General features: G+C 39.1%; 3 protein-coding genes across 5 annotated transcripts; 2 read left to right on the top strand and 1 right to left on the bottom strand.

The window, feature by feature from the left end:
- Positions 1-258: 258 nt before the first annotated feature.
- On the bottom strand, positions 259-6894 carry LOC122396195. 2 transcript variants are annotated; one of them, XM_043394378.1, is made up of 6 exons: positions 6756-6894; positions 6584-6676; positions 5791-5952; positions 5475-5712; positions 2366-2876; positions 259-2290 (listed from the first exon to the last, which is right to left on the bottom strand). In XM_043394378.1, exons 1-6 carry the CDS (start codon positions 6820-6822, stop codon positions 764-766), a joined length of 2598 nt encoding a protein of 865 aa, XP_043250313.1. In that variant the 5' UTR covers positions 6823-6894; the 3' UTR covers positions 259-763. The 2 variants fall into 2 exon arrangements, with proteins under 2 accessions (XP_043250313.1, XP_043250312.1); XM_043394377.1 differs by having other exon boundaries at positions 259-2876.
- A 491-nt stretch (positions 6895-7385) lies between these two features.
- LOC122396606 (TBC1 domain family member 19) lies at positions 7386-11159 on the top strand. The gene is made up of 11 exons (XM_043395158.1): positions 7386-7499; positions 7872-7994; positions 8479-8686; positions 8760-8847; positions 8952-9012; positions 9615-9845; positions 10098-10172; positions 10246-10480; positions 10572-10773; positions 10838-11024; positions 11091-11159. The coding sequence occupies exons 1-11, from the start codon at positions 7386-7388 to the stop codon at positions 11157-11159; spliced, it is 1593 nt and encodes a 530-aa protein (XP_043251093.1).
- A 1378-nt stretch (positions 11160-12537) lies between these two features.
- LOC122396504 (coronin-7) lies at positions 12538-24006 on the top strand. Of its 2 annotated transcripts, XM_043394988.1 has the most exons (18): positions 12538-12666; positions 13055-13269; positions 13346-13494; positions 13578-13764; positions 14349-14646; positions 14723-14978; positions 15068-15220; positions 16862-17233; positions 17558-18179; positions 19138-19251; positions 19333-19503; positions 19590-20028; positions 20128-20266; positions 20347-20553; positions 20615-20750; positions 20836-20975; positions 21217-21306; positions 21474-24006. In XM_043394988.1, exons 2-18 carry the CDS (start codon positions 13110-13112, stop codon positions 21480-21482), a joined length of 3642 nt encoding a protein of 1213 aa, XP_043250923.1. In that variant the 5' UTR covers positions 12538-12666; positions 13055-13109; the 3' UTR covers positions 21483-24006. The 2 variants fall into 2 exon arrangements, with proteins under 2 accessions (XP_043250923.1, XP_043250924.1); XM_043394989.1 differs by lacking the exon at positions 16862-17233.
- Positions 24007-25993: the final 1987 nt, after the last annotated feature.

Here is a 25993-nt window from a genome sequence, read left to right as displayed (position 1 = left end):
TTTGTAACGTGACCACCCGTGCGATACAGTTACTTCACTAAATCTGAAATATCCATAGGTGTTTTTCGCAAGGACGTACACCGAAATTATATTTATATACCGGTAGCTTTCAGAAATAACGGTACGCTTTTTAGATTTCATTGTAATTTTCAATATCCTTTTCAAACGATGGTCAAAAACCGGTATCATTTCCCTATCGTTATTATATTTACTGACAGTCCCTAAAAATCAAATTAATTATAACTATGATTCTTTCAACTTAATAATCTTGTTCAATTGAACATAGACTTGTCACTTTGTTAGTCCGACTGAGCATGGATAAAACACGACGCAGATAAAAAGAATGATTTATCTATCCACTCGCTTCGTTAAATTCGCCACTGTCGCAACGGAAAACAGAATATATCGGACGGTCAATCTTGAAACGAGACAAACACAACACAATAAAGAATCTATGGAATTTAGTGTGTATCCTAGAAGTATAGTTTTCTTATAACAACATCGGTATGAAGTCCCTGGTTGCTCGTTATGAATTAATGCGCTATTATACCGGTTCTTTCTATTCGTCATACACACAGAAATTTAAAAAAACGCATTGCAGCCAAATAGTCCTAGAAACAACAAAACTAAGCATACAATGAATGATTACGACAAACGTTTGTGTCGGTAACGATCTCGGCTTCTATTTAATTAGCGATCCTTTCGCTGCGACGCCTATCAGTTCTAATTAAACTCGCGACATTCATCGACGATCGTCGTTTCATTAATCGTCGATGATGGTACACTCGTCCTCTATATTACTATCCGAGTTTATCGCGTTGCAATTGTTACTCCTGCTCGAATCCTGCTTGTCCTCTTTATCCTGCGATACGTTCGCCGCACCAATTTTATCACTAGTAGAAAAACGCGTACCTTTCGATTTACTTTCCTTCTGCGTGTCACTAACGATCGCGGGCGGGGGGCTCTTTAAATTTTTCTTCTTATCTAAATTATTCGTCATGTCGTTGACCATTTTCACGAAATCGTCCTCGGCCACGTCGACGACCGAGTTCGTTTCCTGCGGCTTCGGAGATTTCGAGTCGCTGTCCTCCTTGTTCGCGTCGTTTAAACTATTAGTATCGTGCGAGGCGGCGACCGATTTGTCCATGGTCTCCAGCATCTCCGAAATGAACGGCGAGTTCGCCTCTATCAGATCCTTCAAAGGCGTCTCGTTCGGATCGGGCAGGTCCTTGGACTCGTCCGACTGAACGATCTCGAACTCCGTGCGCGTCTGCAGGTAATTAATAAACTGTTCCTCGTAATTGTCGGACTGTTTGTTGTCCCCGTTACCGGCGGACGTCGACGCGTCGTCCCGCGTCTCGGACGTCTCTTCAGACTTCTGCAACGACGATTGTCTTATGCACTTATCGTAATCGCGTAACTCGACGTCGTATATCTGCACAGACTTGTCCACCAACAACGCCGGATCCTCGCCCACGGCTCGCGATACGGTGATCCGTTTCTTAAACGACTTTATACCCCCGACCACGTTCGTGGTACCGACGAACTCCGACGGTTTTATGAAGCTGTTCTCCGGCTCGCTGTTGTTCTCGGTCTCCGGGTCCGACTCGTTCACGCATACCATCTCCAGAGTAATGTCTTCGTTCTTCGCGTCCTTCGCGGCGTTGTTGCTGTCACCGGTTTGGGTGGCGCCAGTCTTCAGCTGGTACCTTTTCCACCGATTGTACTCGCGCACTATTCTGTCGTTGATACACGCCAGCTGGCTGACCGTGTCGCGTATCTCGCGATGAAACTGCTTGATCATGACGCGCGCGTCGTTCAGCTCGTACTTCTTCAGCTCCTCCTGCTTCGACGACTCGAACAGCCCCTGAAGCTTGAGCTTAAGGTTTATCAGGATATTGTCCACCTCTTGACCGTGAGGTAGCAGCCTCTGGTTAAGGGTTTTCGCGTAACGCCTCTCCGCTGGCGGTTCTAGCTTCCTGAAACCACCGCTGTGACTATTTTTCGAGCTCACCAGCGCCACGGGCACGGCTTTATTGTTGTCGACGTGATCCTTGAAGGAACGCGAATTACGGGAGGGACCGACCACCGCCACGTCCTCGGAATCGCTGTCGATCTCGATCACGCTCGGGCTGGTCGACACCGGCGGCGGTACCTGGGGCTCCGGCAACGAGAAACGCAACCGTTTCATCATGTCGGCGCTCTGATTCGGTATGGTCACCATGGGCGTGGACGTGCAATGCATCGCCTGGTACAGATTTATCGGATTCAAAGGATTCAACTGATTCATCTGTCCCATTTGATTAATTGAGTTTATAGGGGTCATCGGTGTCACCGGTGTCATTTGATTTATAGGACTCGGTACGTGGCGTATAGGTAATACCGGGGCCGCGGGCGTTATGAAATTCGAGCTCGATACCATGTTCATGAACGTGTTGTACAACGGTGGCTGAACCACGCTGGTTTCCCCTCTGGATGGCAAAGAGTTTTGCGGAGTCTGAGAGATGATCGTACCGTCCGTGTTCACGGTCGCGTTCTCGCACTCGACCATCGTTTGCTCGCACGAGAGCAACGACGGCAGTATCTCGGTGTGATCTATCGAGCTGTCTTCCGATGCGGCGCCGTACGATCTACTAGTGGACATCGATATATTGCTACCGTTCGAATACCGACCTCTGCCGCGACCCCTTCTTCTACGTTTCGTCACTACGGGCGGCGCTATCGGTTTCGGTATATACGTTTCGTCCTCTTCCTCCGAATTCGAACCGGTTCTTCGACGCTTCCGTTTTCTTCTACGCGCGCAACAATTCGACTCGTCTAAACTCAGTTTCTCCTCCACTTCCTGCGGGGTGAACTTGCAATTGTGCTGCAGCAATCTGAAAATATTAAAAGTTGCATGTACTCAAAGCAAAAGTCTCCCAACGGGAGGAAATTTAGCTTTAGGAGAGGGCTTCCGGACTCCGTGACCAGCGTAGCCGAAAAAATAAGCTGAATCCTATGTTCGAGGGGAACGAAGGAAGCCAGCATTCGGCTGCCTCGCACGGTGCAGTGGAGTGATAAAAACAACGGGTGTACCTATTGTATTGTTTTTGAAAGAAACACGAGGCGAAGAAAATTATTTAGTCACTTTATTAGATAACTTAATAATATTTATACTATAATTATACTAATTACCTACATGTTTACAGAATATGTTACAACAAATACGATGAATACAATTATTAAAAGTTATCAGTACAATACGTACTCATTTTCTGTACTTTTCACGGAGCTCTTGGAGTCTGGAATAGCCTCCACGTTGTCACTGTTGGTTTTGACTTTGTTTCTTGCTGCAGCCACTAGCACACGGTGTATTATACTTCTTCGATGTTGCAAAAGGTCACTCTTCTTTGCACGGAGTACCCTTTTGCATACAAGACATTCGGCTTCATGGGGGTTTACTGATTTAGCCAACCACCATGAGAAATCAGGTTCTTTCAACCATGCTTCTCTGAACTTTTGAAAATACGGTCTTTTGGCTAGTGGATCCATACTCTCGTGACCAACGTAGCCGGAAAAATAAGCTGAATCCAATTTTTGAGGAGTGGGGGGTTACCAGTAATTTGCGCCGTGTGAAATGGTGGGAAAAGCAACGAGCGTTCCTATTGTCCCGTTACTTCTCCCACCACTTCGTAACGGGACAATGAGAACGCTCGTTGCTTCTCCTACCACGTCTCATGATGTGAGGTAACGAAGGCCCCTACGTCACGTTACCTTCTCCCACTCCTCAAACATTGGATTTAGCTTATTCGTGTGGCCACGATGCTCGTTACAGATGTCGCTGTCTGTTAATAATACAATAAATCGTACAATATATGAAAAAGAAACCCAAACAAATTAAAAAAAAAAAGTAGTATTAATAATATATCTTACCTGATTTCACAATAACTTTTAAATACACAGAATATAAAATACTTCACAAGACGTCTTTCTTTTACGTTCACTGCACTGTAACCGTTTAAATTGCATTTACCGCGTTGCCTTAGCTAAACTTACTCTGTCAGATATAAGGAATAGCAATATACCTAACTATAATAAAATAGGAACACCCGTTATTTCCCCCACTCCGCCGCACAGTGCGACACAGTGGAGGCTGTAGCGACATGCTGTCTTCCCTCACTCCTTAGACATGGGGTTTAGCTTACTTTTCTGTTTACGTTACTCGTGGCCCGCGGGCCACGCGATGCTCTTTCCCTTACCACCCTTAACCAAAATTAAAAAAAAAAAACCATACAACTACCCTACCCCCTCTTCTATTTTACTAAATATTGATCTTAATCTTTTGTTTTGTCCCTCCTTCGTTACAATGGTTTTTGATTGACTCACAACCATTAAGGAGTTTCGATTGTTTCTAAACCATATGAAATTAAATTTGAAATTTCTATACCTTTCATTATATTCGCAGGAAAGCATTACCAACCAATTGACCAGGTTTCTCTGATGAAAACGAGTACAAACATGACCACTTTTGGAATTACTTTTAATACTCGTTCCTCAATTTTGAAAATATATAAAATATTTCAAAGAAGGTCGTATGTGGGCTCATATTCATCAGAGAAATCAAGCCAACCTATTAATAATATTTTGATAAGAATACAAAGAAATTTTGATGAAATTCAATCCCGTGCGCGGGTGTTATCGTTCTCTGATGTCTACTGCTAAACACAAATAGGCCGAGGCTCGCTCGTCGATGCTCTATCTCGCTCACTCCCGATATATCCAGTCGCTTTCATCGTTCACTGTCCCCGCACAATCCTCCATATTGGCTGGCGAAGCCACGCCAACTTGCCGCCATATTTAAAACAGAGATAGTGTGACTACAGGTTTGGGGCTTTCTATCTTTCGAATGAAACAAAGAGACGAGAAATATAGCGGCGACATGGCTTTCATTCTACAGGATCTATTAAAATTGACGGTCCAAACTTTGTATGCACGCATGACCCGCTTCCGCGAAAATTTGAAATTTGTTGACGTTCGTTTGACTACAATCGTTTGAAAATTATTTTTGTATAATCTGATGTTAACTGTGCAAACGCAATAATCTTTCTTCCTTGAAAATCTACAATTTTCGAGTAGTAAGGGGACATTTTATTTTCGTCGAAGTCATTTCAACCCAGCTTAGCTGTTGCTGTTTTCTTTGTTCAATCTCTGTTTACGAAATCAGACGGTTTAAGTTACATATTTGGCCGTAGCCTTCGTATATGTATATAAATGTAAATGGCCCTGTATTCGTTCATCGCGTTCGATGAGAAATAAGTAATTAGCAATTAACTTTTAGTCTAGCATTTTTGCCCCTTCCTAGACAAAGTTCTATTTACGCCTTCGACGAATACTATGCGCACCCGAAGATGGAGGTTATCAATTTTAACGCGCCCGGTACGTCTACGTCTCAATAACCGCGAACAATGAAAATATTTGGCACGAACTTTTGTTACCTGTTCATTCTTTGAACGTATTCGAGTAAAGCCCAGCAAATTGCTCTTGCGGGATACAAGTCCTTGGGGTCGCAAACGAAGCATTTCCACTTTTCGTCCGCCTCGATCTTTTTCCTCAATACGGGATCGATATTTCTCTTAATACATTTGCAACAAAACGTGTTGCTGCAAAACGAACAACAATACAAATTGCCGCCATTCGCGCACCATCTACAAAACATATCCGTGGCATCGTCGCCTGCAAAATAAACGTGAAAAAGAATCGTAAAAACGCGACTCCACTCCTCATTAGCTCACTCAACAATTATTCAGGTACCTTGCTCGAAGGTGCCATCTCCATAAAATTCACGACATTTGGAACACAATAACGTACGCAGCACAGGATGCTCAAACATATTACCAACATCCGCTGGTGCTGATCCAATGTGTATATCACATGCCGTGCAATGTAGTTTTTGAAATCGTACATTAGAAACATCTGGAAAATATAAAACATGTGCTGGATATCTTTGCAATACCAAGAAGTTCAATTGGATGCAATTGGAAAGTGAAAAAACTATTTATAATTCTTTTAAATAATATCAATAACGATGTTCTAATCATACAGTCTGGTTTCTTTCTCTATACTTTTGATTTATGCAGCCTCACATCTCCGCAGAACTCACTACATTCGGTAAATGTATTACAAAACCATGATAAATAAAAAATATTAACCGTGTATGATATTTCATCTATAATTCCAACAGAGATGAAAAATGGAATAATACAAGACATAGAGAGCACAGTAAAATTGATAAATCACTTTAGAATTGTAATCTGCAAAGTACATAACTTGCAGCTACTAAACTTGGACCAGTACGGCTTAACCAAATCAATATTTATTTATTTATGTACTGACATACATAGAATTAAAAATTATGCGCGATAGAAGTTGTTTTTTAATGTATTTATTTGTTCCATTCTGTTGATTCGCACAATGTTTCTCGCATAGAATTTAACGTACATTAAAAAACGAAGCTCAGCACCATGCCATATAATATCATGAAAGTTTCGTTAGGAAACAGCTAAACTAAGGGTGAACAGGAGTGAACGAAAAGTGAAAAGCTCACCACTGCCGAACACGAGTTTATAATAATTGCTTTCCTCCGGGGAAATCGGTAATGAGGTATGTGTGGTGCTCGGAAGCAGAACCCTGGGAGTCACTGAAACACGAAATAGGGTTAGGTGCGACGGCTAGCGACGATTTCCGCGAAACTGTCTGAAAAGATTCCGGAATCTCACCGTTTTCTTTGCTGTCCACCTCCTTCACCTCGTTCACCTGCACCTCGAGCATACTAGAGATATCCATTGTCAACGTGCGCTCAGGCCGCGATTGCGTTCAACGAAACGTTTCAAAACACAGATTATCGCGCCGCCATTTTCCTGCAAGCGCGTCAACCTGAAATTTCGGCACGCAATCGTTCGAACATTCAAAAAAAAATGTACACCGAAGAAAATCCCCTATTTGCATGGCCCTGAACCAACAAAAGCAAACGAATACAACGAAGAACCGAAAAATATATTCAAAAAACATTGCGCCTAAAACTATCAAAAAATCAACTCCGTTTCATTCCCATGGGAATTTTCTTTTACAATTCTCTATATTTCCATCGAATCTCGTTGATTACCTCGGCTATCGAAGGAAAAACCAGACTAAATAAAATTGTATGAGATGTTTTGAATCTTTTAACGTATAAACGAAGGGGTTGAAGGAGGGCGATTTGTACGTTGAATCGTTCGAATGCTTTGCCAACATATTCGTTAATCGTCGCCGCGGCTGCGGGAACAAATTTATTTACAAATGGCGTTCGCTTATCGGAATCGCTGCGGAAACATTTCGAATCGTTCGGAAATATTTGGGAATCGTTTACGATGTCGGGGAAGACGGATGAATCGAAGGAAACCGTGCTGAAGAAGTCAGCGGAGAGACTGACGGACGAAATGCAAGGCATGGCTAATTATAAAAGTCTTTATTCCGAAATTCAGGTAAACGGAAAATGTTCTACGATAATGCACGGTTAACTTTCACTAAAATCTGCACGGGTGACTTTCCACGACTCGTTCCCCCCTAATCCCTTCCACTCAGCGTCTCGAGCTCAACGAAACCCGATCCAACAGAAAAGGAAAGAGAATGGGTAAAACGAAACACACGCGAAATCCCTTTAATTTGGAATTTTGAAAATTATAATAAACTACGATAATTAAGAACGATAGAAGTATGTTCGTTGCGTTATTTAATAATGTAGATAGAGGGCCACGAATGTTCTCGATCCATCCGTGGCTTAGAGCCGACAGTACACGATGCTCATAAAATTCAAAACGCGACTGATCGTTAACAAATAATTTCTATTTTTGCAGAAACTCGTTGCTTCTGCCGCTGTGAAGAGGGAAGACTTCAAAAACACTTTGATGGACGCATTAAAAAGCAACGGTTTAGAAACAGAAATCAGAAACACGGTGTTTCACTGGGCGAGGTCGCAAGTTCGTAATTTGAATTACGGACACACGATGTTTGAAAAACATTTTCCATTTTCGAATTTTTTTCTCGAAACTGCGTAGGATTTCGGGTATATGTGTATTCACGAAAAATGCTTGTAATTAACCCCTGCAACTAAAAATAATTTTTCCAAGACGATTCGAAATTCTTTTTTTCACCCAAAATTTTTAGCACATACTCGAATTTTTTTCTCGAAACTGCGTAGGATTTTTGGGGTATGGGTATTCACCAAAAATGCTTGTAATTGACCCCTGCAATCAAAACAATTTTTTCAGAATGATTTGAAATTTTGTAATTTAATTTTTTAATAACTTTTTAATGAAACCTCTGTCAAGAAATTGATATTCTTAATTTTCGTCTTATTTTGGCCTCCAGAATCTCCCATTACAATTTTTCCCAGGGGTGACCGAACACCCTGTATAATTATGTAATTAAATATACATATAAGAAACTTATACGATTACTCAGGGTTCCTTATCTACGACATCGGTCCTATCCACTGAAGAAGTTGATCTAAGCTACTTGAAAAAGGCTCAGATTCAATGGGAACGTCGGATACAAAAATCATTGAACTCCACGTGTAACGAGTTGAACGTCCCGCTGGCACGCATAAGGCCCAGCGCGGATCGCGAAGAACTTGCTGAAAAATGGAACGAATTAAGCACTTACGACATTGGTAAAACATAATCTTTTTAGCGTCTCTAATATCCTTTAAGAAAATAATCTGTAACACTACAGAGGTCTTCTAGATTTGTCACAATACAGGCCCCTTTACGCTCCAAAGGACTTTCTGGACGTGCTGTTCGCTATACGGAATCCCTCCTTCAAGAAACAACCGTACATACACATTATTATTATCATTAAGCAATCTTTTACATTAATAATTTGGGTAGATGCCTGATAGTTGTATCGCTTACTTTACACTCACAACGATGTTTCAGAGATGAATTGAATTGGGAGTTCAGTCACATACAGATTCGCGTAAAGACGCTCACGCAATTGGTACGAGCTCAACACTCATACAAATTATGATTGCATTCTTTTAAGGAAATATTCTAGACTATACACAATGTTTTTTTATGTAAAAATATACAGGGTGTTCGGCCACCCCTGGGGAAAAATTTTAATGGCAGATTCTAGAAGCCAAAATAAGAATATCAATTTCTTGACTGAGGTTTCGTTAAAAAGTTATTAACAATTAAATTAAAAAATTTCAAATCATTCTAAAAAAATTATTTTTGATCGCAGGAGTCAATTACAATCTTTTTTGGTCGATAAGCATACTCTCAAAATCGTAACCATTTTTGAGAAAAAAATTCAGGAAGGTGGACTTTTTCGTTGAAATTAAAAAAATTCAAATTGTTCTAAAAAAATTACTTTTGGTTGCAAGGGTCAATTACAATCATTTTTGGTCAATAGACATACCCCCGAAATCCTAACCATTTTCAATAACTTTGTAACGAAGCCTCCATCAACATATTGGTATTCTTGATTTCCGTCCTATTTTTACCTCTAGAATCTCTCATTACAATTTTTCCCATTTTAAAGTAAAAAAATAGAATCAATTTTCTGACAGAGAAAATAGAATTATTATTTTGTGACAGAGACGCTTGTACGTGGAATTGGCAAAGGGATTGCCGCTGTTAGGCGTGAATCCAGACATGCCCAGTTCAGAGAACTTTGCGACTCTGGAGGAGGAGCGGATCCATCTGGGCGAGAAAGTGTTTAAGTCGAATCACGCTCCGATCGCGCAAGAATTTTTAAAGCGCGGAGTTCCTCGATCGCTTCGAGGACGCCTTTGGTCCCTTGTGCTGGGATCTAATGTAAAAGAGAATGTAAAAACCCGTATCTTACGCTTTTAAATCACGCATCACTCGTCAATTGTCAGAGCGGAGGCGATTTTCTTCGATCGATTTTGATTCGTTGCTTGGTCGAACGTCGTTCATAACGCGTTGAATAATTGAAATTTCTTAGACTATCCGGAGCAGTGTTTTCCAAAGTATCGAGGAGCGAACAAATTTTTTTTAAATTATAAATTAAGCTTCGATACAAGTTTCTATCAGTTCAAGAAATTAATATTTTCTCAGGACGTTGAATACTACGAGGAATTAAAGACCATGGTGCTCCAGTATGATATCGTAGTGGACAAGTTAATAATAAAGGTAGCAAAGTAGATTTCACGTTGTATGGATAACTCACAGTACTCTGTAACGTTTCATAGTTTTCTGTTCTTAGGACGTGCAGTTGACAGCGAGGAACGACGATCAGTATTTCGTGTTCGAGGACGTTTTGTACAAAACGATGTTATGCTTTTCGCGCGATTCGGAGGTGTTGGCACCTGTGACCACCGACAGGAGCGCGGGCGGTCAGGTGATACACGCGGTTTTGCAAGGAAAACCAGCCACGTTGGAGAACACTTTGGTATTCCCACCGAGCGGAGTGATTCCGTTTCACGGTTTCACCATGTATGGTACAAATTCTAAAAAAACAAAATCAAGTATAAATTATTTGTCACGATGCAAATGATTGTTCAAGAATTTAACGGACCCGTTGTTTTGCAGCTACACCGTTTTGTTATCTCTACGACGATCCCTGCGCAATGTATTATACCTTTCGAGCCTTTTATTTGCGATATTGGTTCAGATTACACACAGTGTCCAGTCACGAACAGGGTATCGTCGCGCTGTGCTTGCTTTTCGAAAGGTTGCTCCAGTGCCACGAACCTCTTCTTTGGATTCACTTTAGGAACATCCACATACAACCGTAATTTCAATTTACCCTTGTAATTTGCACGATCGTACGGTTAACAAAATTATTTATTTTCCAGAGTGAAAGTGGTTTTCAAGTGGATCATGAGAGGTTTCAGTGGTCATCTACCCCCGGAACAGCTACTCTATCTTTGGGATTTGATTCTGGGCTACGATTCCTTAGAAATCATTCCTTTACTCGCGGTTACTATTTTAACTTTCAGAAAGGAGAATTTGATGCAAGTCAATAATCTGCAAAGCGTCGAGGTAGCAAAATTATTTTAAAAATAATTGTTTCATTGTACTACATATGTACTACTTATGTACTTTTAGGCTGTACTGGCGGACTTGTCTTCGTTGAAAGTGATTCCACTGTTGCAACTGGCTTTATTAAAAGAATGACCAAAAGACTCGTTTCTTCAATTTAAACAAAAATTCTGAAATCATTCAACTTTTGTTAAAAAATTTATATTAATGATAACTACAACTTTACAAAATTTCTTTCGTATCGAATGTTGATAAAATTGCATGAATGAAACAATAAAAATGCGTCAAATGATCAAACCTCCTAAGATTTCATATTAGATTGTTCCGCCATTTTATAGATTCGAAGCGCTGCAAATCCCATCGCCGAGAACTTGCATGCTGTCATTTTGCAAAAGCTCGACGAAATCGAAGTCGTCCTTCCCCTATCGGCTATTAAAAGAAAAATAATAATATCAGATTTGTATGTTCCCGCGAAATGAACGAGTTCCATTTGATTTTAAATTCAAAATTCTACGCAGAGGCCGTCCTTCCGCGTTTGCGCAAATTAACACGAGTCTCTTTCGATTCGCAAATTATTAATGCGAAAATTCTAACGAACTGCTGGACAAATGATACCGTATCAACGAACAGCTGCTAAAAAAAATCGCTGGATACGATGGCCACGTAAAACAATTAACATTGTCAATGTTTTGCGAACGTTAAAATCATATTCGCCATTTCGTCTACGTATGGCTGGAACGGAGACAACCAATATTGTCTATACTCGCAGCTGATTTCGGAACGTAGCCGCGCATATACAGGGTGATTTAAAGATACGAGTGTAGTTGCTCATTGGAAAACATCCTGCGAATAACTACCACGAAAAGCAGAATCCTTCGATGCAATCCGTGCACTGATTTTTTTAAAGAAAAATAATTTCTTCGAAAATGTATTTAAGATACAGCCAAAAATATTAACTTTTACATTTTAGTCTACTGCGTCCTTTAAACACAAAATAGACTGAATTTTTAACTACATACGTTAATCGACTCGTCTATAAATATCATTAAGTACCGAAGTACAATCCTCAAGGTTCTACTATTTTCGAATAAAACGATTAACTTCATTGCAATACCATAAGTAAGAAAACAATGTAACAAACGAACCGAATCTTCAAAGTTTCGTTCGAATAATATAGATTACGGATCAAAACAATGTTTCATCCGATCGTAAGGTTATTCGTTCGCCCTAAAATGTAATTTAATCCCATAAGCTAAGCAATCTAAAACCCTATACTTTATATAGAATCTAAATCTAACATTCTATAAGCTAAAATCGAATTTATATTTCTACGAGCGGCGTAAAAAACGTTTACCTTTTGTTAATTATTCGAAATCTTCGTACGGACAAACAATTTCCACATTTCTGTGGAAGAAAGCGTCTTATCTCTTTGTGAACACACTGTATGATGCAGCTTGTGATCGACAAAGATAGAAGAGACCCCTTGGAGGGGGACTTTCCTGTTTCCGCCTGTCAGCCGTCGAGATCAGAGACGCCTACCTGCCATCGTAGTTGTGTTTATACTGGCTGATCATTTTCGTTCGATTTAATCCCCTGACAATATTTCGTGAAAAGCGTGCCGAGTCACGCCGAACAGCGGCACGTGAGTAATACGATCCTTCTCTCTCGTTTTTTCTTACCGGAGAGATTCCATTCGACTGTCATTGTTATTACTTACGTACGTACGACGATTAAGGGTGGGGTGGTTCTCACCCCCAAATTATTAGTCATGCACAGCTTTGCACCAGTGTCGATACCCTTTCCCAGCGTTGTCCTCGCACACGCTCGCTAGATATCGGTGTACTCGTATTATTACGTAAATTCGGTTCACGATAGGAAACAAAGAAATCCTCAATTTGTGCCATTCTGCAAATTATTCATCGAAATATTCACAAAAAACTCTATATTTGTTAATTTTTTATTCAGAGGTTTTTTAATCAGAGCAATAAAGATCGAATAGTTGATGGAAATTTGGTGATATTTTTTATCAGATTACATGGTTTAAGAGGAAATTGACCCAGAAACTGTACTGTTGGCAACGTCAAAATGGCTTGGCGTTTCAAAGCGTCTAAGTATAAAAATGCAGCTCCCATTGTTCCTAAACCGGAGGCATGTATCAGAGATATTTCAGTTGGTTCTTATCAGACATATGGCAACAACATTGCGGCATCTGCTGCATTCATGGCATTCAATGTAGATCACAATGGTACATTTTAACACCTAAACATATTACACGTTTTTTATAAAGCCGATGTCATCCAATCTTTCTCATATTTTGTTAGGATCTAGCCTTGCTGTACTACCGCTGGAAGACTGCGGCAGAAAAAGTAAAACTATGCCTTTGCTACATGCTCATGCTGACACAGTAACAGATATGGACTTTTCTCCATTTCATGATGGTTTACTAGCTACCGGTTCACAGGATTGTCTTGTGAGTTCTAATTACTTTAAAATATCTAAATTTCCTATACTTTGACAATTTTTACTTATGACTATATTGATATCTGATTTCAGGTCAAGCTATGGCACATTCCAGAAACAGGTTTAGAAGAGTCTTTATGCAATCCTGAATGTACATTTTCCCACCGTCAGAGAAGAGTAGAAGCAGTGTGTTGGCATCCTGCGGCTGAACACCTCCTTACTACAGTGTCGTACACAAATTTATCTTTGTGGGACGTGATTTCGCAACAAGAGCTATTTTGTAATGAAAAAAAAAACAAACACATTTTCTTATTCTGGGCGAACGACATAATTCAGGCGCCTTAATTCTTTCCATCAGTATTAGACCAGTTTAACTTATTATTTTATCGGTACTTTGCTTTCGCGATGGCCATTATACGGGTCCGCTTGTTCCTATCCATTTGTCACCGAAATTATTATTTGAAAATCTTTTTACTTCTTTTGGTTACTCAAACCTATCATAAAATATAACGAAAATTATAGAATCTAATTTACAGAAAAAACGTAACATTTTCATTCCGCGACCACCATTACGAATTTTAAAAACTTGACTATATCATTTCGTTGCCTATAAAAAATGGGGAAACTTTTTCCTCTGTTTCTTTTCTAAACTCTACGAGCATAATTATATAATATGTAAAATGAAGCACGTGAACACGAATTTGATTGAACAAATGTTTATCGTGTCGCTATTAAGAACGACATAAGCCAAGATATAACTGTATCGGAAATAATAAGGTGATCAAGTTATATTGTTCGCCTGGTACACTAATTGCTTAATAATAATATTTCAAAGTTATTCAATATCGATTTATCGCATTACAGCCAATAGCGAGCACACGGAAGTGATCCAGTCGCTAAGCTGGAAACAAGATGGAGTGCTTTTAGCAACATCTTGTAAAGATAAACAAGTGAGAATTATAGATCCCCGTGCCTCCGCTTGCGTCGTTAACTCCTGCTCGAGTCACCAAAGTATCAAAGACTCTAGAATTGTCTGGCTTAATAATAGCGAGAGGATACTCACTACCGGATTCGATGCCGCGAGACTTCGCCAGGTTTATATAAGGGACTTGAGACACCTGAACGAACCCGTGAAAACGTTGGAATTGGATTGCAGCACCGGGTAAAAATCGATCGGTATTACTTTTATTTATTGGGAGTTGAAAAAGACAATGATCAACGTGAAATACGTTTTACAGAATTCTAATGCCTCTCTTTGATCCCGATACAAACATGCTTTTCCTTGCTGGAAAAGGGGACACTACTATCATATACATGGAAGTTATGGATAAGGATCCGTTCCTAGTCGAAGGAATTCGTCATAGCGGAGAGCAAACTAAAGGAGTGTGTTTAGTACCAAAACGAGCATTGAACGTCATGCAGGCGGAAGTTAATAGATTACTGCAGCTCACTTCGAACATGGTGATACCGATTATGTACCAGGTTCCGAGAAAAGTAAATACATTTGCTCATATCCGATCGTGCATAGACTACGATAAAATATGATTTTTAATTTCCAAAACTGTACATTTGTTCGATCCTAGACGTACAGAGATTTCCATGCAGACATATATCCGGATACAACAGGTTGCGTTGCACAAAATAATGCAGCGGCGTGGATTAAAGGCCATAATATGCCTGTTCCGAAAATATCGTTAGACCCGGCCAAGAGAAATAAAGGGGAGGAACCCATTACGGTAAGTAAAGAATTTCGTTATAGGTATCGTACATCTTGAAGCTTTGAAAGCCTCGTATAGTACAGTAACGTACAAGAAAGATATAAAAAATTATCAAATGGTTTTGATAAAAGTAATTATAAAATGCATTTTGATAGATTTTTTTTTTTTATCCTTTATCGATACATGACTTTTGAAATCGCACGCTTATCATCATCATTATTACGTTTCATTATTTTTTGGTGTTCGTTTGTCAACCCCGAGGTCAGTTATTAGAAATCGTTTCTTTAAATGTGTTGTGTGACGTTTAAACTATTATTTTGCATATAACAATTGTTTAGTTGTGTCTAGTTTTTGTTTATCAATGAAGACGTTAAACCAAAGATAGCAATATATTAGAAAACAATAACGAGCGCTGCAATATACGCCAATTGATCGAAAATATACGTAAAGAGTATCCTACAGTTTCTGATATATTGCTATCCGTGAAATATCCTGTACATTGAGAAGTAATATAGAAGTAGAACATAATTTAACTGTTCCCAACAATTTATACCGTGAATCTATTATACAGAACATTCACGCGTTAGAAGAATATTAAGTTTTGTCCAATAGCGTATTTTCTTTTATTTTGCATCATTTGATTTTTTTTGTTTCATGTTCTGTGTATATTTTTTCACGTTTCAGATACCCAATGTATGTTTTATAGTTTATACATTAGCACCGTTCAAAGTGTTATTCCTGGCACGTGTAATTTAAATGGCAATTGATGTTCTGTAGCTTATTCTATCAGCGTAAGTAATCATAAGTATGAAGCGTGAACAATAGATCTATCCGTACGTGTTTAGAAAAGCGCTTTGATGGCTCCCCCCTTTTTTTTTTGTGTACATATTTTTAGATCTTTTTTTCTCGTCCTTAAAAGTAAAATAGGTTTTCGAGAGTGTTACGTGCTCGTATCGTGTTTTTTAGATCCCTTAAAACTTTCGAATGGCATTGTAGGGTGTTCGTTTACATTCGTTCTATACGATCCAAGACATTCTCAGTTTCTATAGAAGATTAAAAGTATGTAAGAAAATAGATTTACGTTTTTAGTATCTTTTATACTGATGCCATTTTCCACCGTACAACGCCATTTATGTACGTAAAAAGTCACGACATCGTTTAAGGGTTGAAAGATACGAGCTGCAAACAGAATTGGCAAAATTTTATTCCAATAATAAATGACAAATGACGCCCGTGTATGCATAGCAATTTATTAATGAAAAGTTAATGTGTTCGTTGTTGGACATTTTTATCCAGATAAAAATATTGCCCACTCTGCCTGCAAATTATGTGTATGTTGGCGTGAAAAGCTTGTAGAGGTTGCATGGTATTAAAGGAGTAAACGAAGCCTCAGAGTTTTAAATATAAACCTTAGGAAATGAACAAAGCTAATCGATAAACACATTACCCAGTTCATTATTTTTATAGTGTTACATGATTTCCAAACTCGCGAGAAATCTTAGAAACGGTTTATCGAACATTCTCAGGCCAGACTGCACCTTTAATGCCATAACAATGCAAATCGAACCATGTAGAAATGAAATTTTTAAAAGCGAAACTCGGACCTCGATAATTCAGATTAAGCAGTTCGCGACATTAAGGAATTTACCGTACCTCCAGGTACACAAGGGAAACTTAACAACGCTCAAAGAGAATGAGCGCGAAATAAAAATGGAACAGAAGCAACCGAAGCCTGTATCTATCGCCGTGCCGAAAGGTTACGCGAAAGGTCAGGCGAACGAGAAAGAATCATCGCCAGAAAACGACGCCGAGAAGATAGAAGAAACGAAGAAATTGGACTTCGATGAAGATAAGTGTAAAGTTCAAAACGGAGGGCAGACGATCCCGCCGAAGCCTTTGCCCAGAACCTCAAGAACCAACAGCATATCCGAGGACGAAGTACTGGTGAAGCCAGTCGCACGACCCCGGTCCTCGCTGAACCCGGGCTGTGTAGTAACGTCTGTGAACCCCAATGCGATCGGGGGATACAAGGTTGTAATATCTGGCTAATAGCGTTAACGAAAAAAATGTTCTACTTCTGTATGCGTGATGATACACCGTGTGCACTAATATTCCGTTTCATTAATCTCATTACGATCATAATACATCACGACAAATAACTTAGCACAGGGTGTCCCGGGCTTCAATGGCTAAACTTTGTCAGCATATTATATGGGACTAAATAAGAAAATAATTTTTTCTTTCTTAATCCTATAGAATGTACCGACAAAGTTTGGCTGTTAAAACCTGGGACAGATTCTATAGATAGAATTTGTTCAGCGTAAAAGACGTTTATAATATTTCTCGTGATTTTAGCCTCGATTGGGACCGAAACCGTTTCAAGCGAAGCCCACGAGCCAAGAGTTCTCCTTCGACAAGATTTTCTCGGTTCCTATCGCACCGAACAGCGACACGAACGGTTATCAGAACGACGTGATTAACCAGATAGAGAATAATACGGAGCCAGAGAAGTCGCCGTCGTTTAACAACGAGCGTATCAAGGAAGCTGAGAATGGAAAAAGCGATTCCAGTTCTCTGGAGGAGGACGCGAATTCCAGCGATTCCGGGTACAAGCCGAAAACCCCGAGCACGGCGGAAAGGCGCAGAGTGTTCGAGACGAAGGTCAAGGACGAGTCGCCGGAGAACGAGGACCTAGGGAATTTCGAGCGCGGTGGCGCGAACAGAAACTCGATCGCCGAAAGACGACGGCTTTACGAGAGCCGTTCCGTCTCCGTGACCGACGGAAATTTGGCGGAGAAAGCGATGGGCTCGCCAACAATGTTGAGACGAAGGGATTCGTTCAAGACGAAAAGCGAAGTGATTAAGGAGGACGAGGTGAAGAAAGTCATCCCCATGTTGCGTCAGCAGAGCATGGACCCGCGTTTAGAAAAAGTAGACACTATAACGCCAACTGCTAAAAGGACGTCGACTGTGTTCGGTAAGATATAGCTCGGGCCACAATATTGCGAGGTCGTAAACTAAACTCTTGAGAGTTGGGACCTACTCCTGCTGCGGCACTTAGAGCCGTACATGACATCTTGCTTGAGGGTGCCTTTCTGAATGTCTTTCTATGTCCATAACTGCACTATCTTTTTTCATTTTCTACATGAGTATATTATAAGCAGGTAAATTAAGATATTAAGGACTTGAGTAAGACCTTTACCTGTTACGATACCTCTAAAAATGGCGACACTAGATAAAACATTTCTTCGTACGGCCCTGACTGTAAACTTTGACACCTACTCGAGTTTACGACCTCGCTACATTGTGGCCCGAACTATACTAAATACAAATGTACCAGCTCACCTCATAGCTTGAATACTGTTTCGCGATGCTCCCGTGACACTGTTGATATCCTTGAAACGCTTGTCGTGTTTTGGTATCGAAGAAGGATCACGTCTCGTTCGTAATATTTTTAACTTTCACGGTAGAAGAACGCGTGCGTTAGGTTCGACCGTAATTACAATACTGACAAACGGAAACGAAGGAACCAAGATTCCCTCACTCTTGGTAAGCTAGAATACGTCTGCGAACTAATGGAAGAATTGTAATTGGTGGCTTGGAACGCAGGCACTGTGGAGAAACGTTTTCACCAATTAAATTCTATCAACAAAGGAAAGGTCCTCGGTGTCTACTGGCCGTAATGCAAACAATTTTTTATTGTAGAGAGTTACGCTTGATTCTTGTCCTTAATGCGGGCGACAGACGACCCTTTGCAACAATGGCAGGTATAGCCACCGAGTACCTGAGAACTGCGCCAATTTTAAAATATCTCCATCTCTGAAAATTTACCCGCAAAGGGAGCAAATGTTTCGTTGCGCCTATACCCAATGTTTTTTACGAAATAAGAAAACGAATAAACTTTTTACTAAAAATGTCCTTTTTGCTATATGCAGGCAGGGTATCGAAATTCAGACACTTGAAAGGGACACCTGGTCATAAATCCACACACATTGAAAACATACGGAACATCAGTCGGCAGATATCTGGGGAATGCGATGGTTTTCATGGTAATTAAAGTGTATAGAGAATGATTGTTATAAATGATATAGATTAACTTTATATGATCGCGATTGTTAATGCAATTGTAGCTAATTCTGATCGCGTCGCTGTACCATTGAGCGGGCCAGGCGGTAAAATAGCAGTTTTAGAACTGAAAAAGGTCGGAAGACTACCGGACGGTGTAATGCCAGCATTAGTGCATGGCACCACTGTAATGGATTTCCAATGGAATCCGTTCGATAATCAACAATTAGCAGTTGGTGAGAAAATGGACAATATTTATTCAGTAAAAATAAGTTTGATTATATCAAAGCATGGGAGAGCAATAACCATTATTTATTAACAGCCTGCGACGATGGAATGATACGATTATGGGAGATACCGGAATCCGGATTGTCAGAGCCAACAAACGAACCAAAGCACATGATAAACGCTCACAGCGACAAAATATATTTAATTAAATTTCACCCGTTGGCGTCGGACATACTAGCGTCGGCATCTTACGACATGACCGTAAAAATTTGGGATCTGACGCTTCTCTGGTCCTGCGAGGTGGCTGTCGCAAGAATAACATTAATTGGTCACGTCGATCAGATCGTCAGCCTAGCATGGTCGCCTTGCGGACAGTATCTTGCGAGTGCATGCAAGGATGGAAAGTTACGAATTTATAAGCCAAGATCTAGCGACGTGCCGGTGAAATGCGGGAAAGGACCTGTTGGTACCAGAGGCGCACGAGTCGTATGGGCGTTGAAAGGACAGTTTCTCGTTGTGATGGGATTCGACAAGTACGTGAAACTTTGAGATTAGGCACATACTATCAACGTTTGAAACACGAATTTCATTTAATTGTTAATCGATGCGTGGCTACGTACGTTTCATTTTAGAGTATCCGAGAGGCAAATATACGTGTTTAAAACAGACAATCTGAATAATCCATTGACCACGGTCGGGTTAGACGTGTCGCCTGCCATATTGATGCCATATTACGACGAGGATAGCTCGACCCTTTTCTTAACCGGACGCGTGAGTTCTAATTTTCACAAGTAGCCACGGGGCCAAACTAATAAGGAATTTTATACCGAGCGTTTACGATACTTTTGCAGGGTGATTCAACGATATATGCTTTCGAGGTAACGGAAGAAGCTCCCTACTGCTGTCCACTCAGTCATCATCGATGTAGCAGTTTACATCAAGGTTTATCGTTTCTTCCCAAGAACAAATGCGACGTTGCTAGCGTAGAATTTGCCTCTGCTTTAAGATTAACAAACAACACAATAGAACCCTTGAGTTTCACTGTCCCACGTATAAAGGTACGTTTAACATACGCAAGATATGAAAAGTTGTATACGACATATTTATTGTTTATTTCAGAGTGAACTTTTCCAAGACGATTTATTCCCACCCACGAAAGTCACATGGAAACCGACCATGACCGCTACCGAATGGTTCAACGGAGCCAACAAACAAGCCTACAGAATAAGCCTAAAGCCACCCGGTATGGATAATTGTAAGTACAATTAAAATCTAATCAAACGATATTCCTTCTAGTTCTGTACACGATCCTGAAAATGGAATTTATTCTTTATTTATAGTAACTGAAAGTCAAGGCCAAGGGGTAGTTACTGCACCAGTCACAGCGAAACAACAACCACCCCCAGTCCCGTTCTCTGTGTCTTCGCAACCCTTCAGCAGACTCGGATGGAATCCCGATGTGAAAGCCAGGCAAGAAGAGGTACGTTACGTTTGAACGTTTTTGGCATCGGTTATATGAACTAATAAACGCTACTATCGATACATAAATTATTCTAAGAGCACAGCTTCATCAGGATATTTCCATGAAGCTGTATCAAAACATTCTACCATAATTTACAAATTCTGTTTCATCTGAACACGGACCTCTTTAGTCTGCAAATTAAATTATTTGTTGTTCAGTATATTTTGTCCGAGTGTACCGTTTAATGTGTATGCGACAGATCCAAAAAGCTATGAGCAACTTCGTGGGGGATGTAATACAGTGCACGTTGGAACAGGATCACATGGAGGGTGTGGAGGAGCACGAATGGGTGAGTAACTTCCAAATGAATACCGTAACATATCCGAAGAAGAAGAACAATGATATAGCCGAAACATTGATTGAAAAAAAAAAAAATTAGAAAATTCACAGTTAACAAAAAGAATTTTTCCACTCTCTGTTCAAGTAAATCTTAAAACTGGTTGACTTTAATTCCAGGACGAGTGAAGATTAAGCAGCGTCGATAGGTCATTGAAATAAAGCAGTAAGATAAAATGAATTTAAATGTAGCTGTTCGAACCGTAATTTATTTCTAAGTTAAAAGCCACGGCATAAGCGGAAGGTATTTCGGTATTAATGTGTACGTGGCGAGAGATATTTATAGTTGGAATTAATACTTCCAAAAAAAATTTCCCCTCAGAAAGAACAAACGGTACGCGTGCGATTACTTGAATTGTGGTAACTTTTTAACATAGGGTATAATTACACGGATTATTGTACCAAATTAATATAAGGGAGGAAAAAAAAACGAACGGGAGAGTAAGAAAATTTCAAATAGAGAAGACGAGATCCCGTAATTGCATTTCTTATCCATAGTCGATTTCCGTTAACCTGCCATTCTATCATTCAATCGATATTAAGAATAATTATATAAAATAATTATCAACAGGCAGCTGTACTAGAGATTTAGAATTACAGATATTCACGGAAACCTATCAGAATTTGACAATAGTTTTTGAGTATATAATTAAGGTGTGTCACGTAAACGAGTAATTTCGAATATGATGGTACTATATCAAAGTGTGTCTAACGCAGATTTAAATGAAACGAATTTAACGAATAATTTCGTTTCTTTGCTCCCGAGACGTGTCTCAAAATATATTATTTATTACGTTAGAAGCGTGCAAAGGGTACGTGCCATTTACGATTATGGAACACAGGAAAATTTAGCGTATTGTTAATCGGAAATGGGCGTTGCTTGAACGTATACTTACGTAACCTAGATCGGGTAATTTTATTTTTTATCATTTATGTACTAATTTATTTACTATGCTTATTTACTCTCGCTTCTTGAACGAAATAAAGTTTTATTGAAACGGAAAGTTTATTTCCAGATAAACAGTTTGCTGTTATTATTTATTATCTGGCCAAGTATTCGAACAAGCATTGCTCGTTTCTACTGTTAAACAACAGTATTTATGATCCGTAAAAATTAGTCTTGATGAAGTAATATTATATAATTTATATATAATAAATATCTGTTAGTGCCACGTATCTTTCTTTAAACGACAGATCATCACCAATGATAGTTTCAGTGTATACACTATCGTAATATAATCATCATACGTGTGATATTAGCGATCGCGATCTTTTTTTTTTTCGTGAAACAAGGATAGAAATTTGTACGATACCTCGTAATACCCACACGCACATACTATATGAGATAAAACAAATAGATAAAAGGTACACCACGTTACATCGTAAGTCGATAATTAAGTTGTATGGCGAAGTATACAGAAAATGACTGATTCAGCACTTTCCAAGATCTATAAACAATGATCGTATAATAATTCTCTCGAACGTAGTGAATAAACCACTTTTATACTCTTCAAATTACGCCAAGATATTTGTAAAAACAGCAATGTTGAAGGTTCACCGAATGTATCATAAACGTGAAACAGATTTTTTTTTTTTTTCTTTTTTTTTTCTCCTATTCATTGTACTTCGGTGATTGAAACGTTAAAATGCGAATTCCATGTTTATCGATGGCCAGCGAACGAGCAAGAATTATTTAAGTACGAAAGAAATGTTTTAGATCGCAACGTAATTACAAAGATGCGTATTTTTTCTATGTAATATACTATAAATTTATACTTTTAGTGCTCCGATAGGGATTAAGCGTAATTTTAGCAATGATTTACTATTTAACGATGTCCACAAAATATTCGTTCGTAAAAGTTTCTGTAATCGGTAAGGTGCGTCAGCGTTTAGTCGAAATGTGCAAAACGATTCTGTACAAATGCATTTTTACTCGATTTAGGGTTTATTGCGACAACGTAGTCTAACTGTCCGTAATGATAGTTTTCTTGTTACTGCTAAGAATATGCTCGTGTTCCTATTTCTACGATCGAAAGCAATTTTTGTATGGATACAGATCCCTCCAGTTTAGTATATTGAATTCGTAACGTGTTTCCATCCGTAAACATGGGATTCGCTACTTGATACGGGAACCGTGCACACTTTATACTTTTATATTCGAATGTCATAATTTATTCTTCGTATGTAAAAAATTGAACTTATGGTGCTATGCCCTTTTGACAAACCCTAGCGAGTACGTAGTTGCTGATGAAAGTACGACAAACCGCACGAATAATTCTCGATAGGACACGAACGATCGCAGTTTTGCTCAACGGTCCAAAATGACATTCCACTTTTGTACTTTGCCATATTTGTGGACAGGGTTGGGCATTTGATCGACCGATTAATCGGAAATTGATCCCGATTAACGTCAGTCGGTTGCTGAAATTAATCACTCGTAGCAATTAACAATTAAATCAATCGCAAATCGCTCGTTACGATTAACAAGTAAAGTAAATTAATGGTAATGGTCCTTCGGTAGCGTCTAATCGAAATCATTAAAACTTTCTTGTCACATATGTACAAATTTAACGATTCAAACATACAAGGTATGGCCAAACCCGGGGAAAATTTTAATGGGGTATTTTAGAGGCCAAAATAAGACGAAAATCAAGAATACCAATTTGTTGATTGAGGCTTCGTTAAAAAGTTATTAAAGTTTACAGTTCTACCTGTACTGAATTTTTTTCTCGAAAATGCGCACGATTTCGGGGATATGTCTGCTCACCAAAAATGATTGTAATTGACCCTTGCAACTGAAAATATTTTTTCCAGAACGATTTGAAATTTTTTTTTTCGTCCTAAAATTTCACATCTCGAATTTTTTTCTAGAAAGTGGGTAGGATTTCGGGGGTATGTGTAATGATCAAAAATAATTGTAATTGACCCCCGCAACCGATAGTCATTTTTTTAAAACGATTTGACAAATTTTTTTTTATCGAAAAATTTCACAGCTTCTCGAATTTTTTTCTGGAAAGTGAGTAGGAATTCGGAGGTATGTTTATTCACCAAAAATTATTGTAATTGACCCCCGCAACCGAAAATAATTTTTCCGCGAATGATTTGAAATTTTTTAATTTAATTTTATAATAACTTTTTAACGAAGCTTCAATCAACAAATTGATATTCTTGATTTTCGTCTTATTTTTGCCTCTAGAATCTTCCATTAAAATTTTTCCCAGGATTGACCGAACACCCTGTATAGGGTGGGTTGGGAAAATTTTTAATAGGAGATTCTAGAGACCAAAATAAAACGAAATTCAAGAATAGCAATTTGTCGATTGAGGCTTCGTTAAAAAGTTATTAACGTTTAAATTTCCGCCTGTAGATAGGCAACCTGCATACAGCTGCGTGTGAGCGATAGTGGTTGTCACTCAGCATAAGAAATTCTACTTAGTGACGTATCGACAGCCTCACAGTTTTCTGTGTGATAACTTTAAACGTTAATAACTTTTTTCACACACCCTGTATATTCCTAAAGATATTCAGGATCATATTCTTAAATCTGTTAATTTTGTACGTATGCAAAGAAGAAACTTTTGATGTTTTCGAATGCCTAGAACAAACAAACCCTAACACTTGCTATCCTCTCGATAATGTTAGTTTTGTTAGAAACATAAAATAACGAATGCACCGATAAACTACTGAATGTTTTTCACACTGAAATCTGAAAAAATGTCGAGGACATTGCTAGTCGTAAAAACCAAGCGTGGTAGTTAACGATAATCTAATCAATAAAGGTTGCAAACGAACAACAATTGAATAGTTCCGTGGGAAAAGGACCGTATGTTATATTTCACAAATTTCAAAGGACAACATACGCCTTTTATCAACTACAAAACCACATCGCGCAGACCACAATTCCACAATAAAATGAAGTTGGAACGTTCGTGACACGCTCCATTTTTTCCACGAAACTATTCAACCACTTTAATCGTCGGCCATAATGAACGATTTATGATTAATTTAATGGTAAATGAATGGTGAATCGTTGCTTCGATTAAGATTTGCCCGATGCTGTGTTTCTGGGCACAAAATCGTAAGCTACAAGAAGTCGAGGAGGTGCCAAAGAGTTTCATGAGAATTGAAACAAACAGAAAAAGCTCATGAATCAAGTTCCGTATACAGTGGGCCGAAACAACACCTCAAAGCACTACAATTCAGAAAAGTCGTGCATATTTTCTCTACGCTGATCATACTTTTTTGTAACTTTTTTAGAACCATAAGGTTACCAATCGCATAGGTCACAAGTATCGACTAAACTTTTATACGCATCAAGAGTAGAAAGATGAAACAAAGAGGAACAAGGTAATACTTCGCTATGAAAAAAAAAAAAGAGGAAAAATAATATAGCTGCCATTTGCATCGTCCGCACTATAATTCACATTTCTATGTCTAACTAATCATCCGTCGGATATTCTAGAACTGAGAAACATCATTGTTGCATATTTCATAGGCATCCATTTTTTTCTATCCTGTTTTCCTGTAACCTCGTACATGATCCGCTGATTGACAAGCTATATGTATGTATAGTATCACGCAAAAGCAATATCCCGAAAAGTTATCATAAGTTGCACGAAAAGAAATGTTTTCTTGCTTTG

This window comes from Colletes gigas, unplaced genomic scaffold (assembly GCF_013123115.1).
Source record: "Colletes gigas isolate AHSC1104 unplaced genomic scaffold, ASM1312311v1 Colletes_gigas_Sc00007, whole genome shotgun sequence".
In the NCBI taxonomy this organism is placed as follows: domain Eukaryota; kingdom Metazoa; phylum Arthropoda; class Insecta; order Hymenoptera; family Colletidae; genus Colletes; species Colletes gigas.
This window is presented reverse-complemented; position numbering and strand designations above follow the sequence as displayed.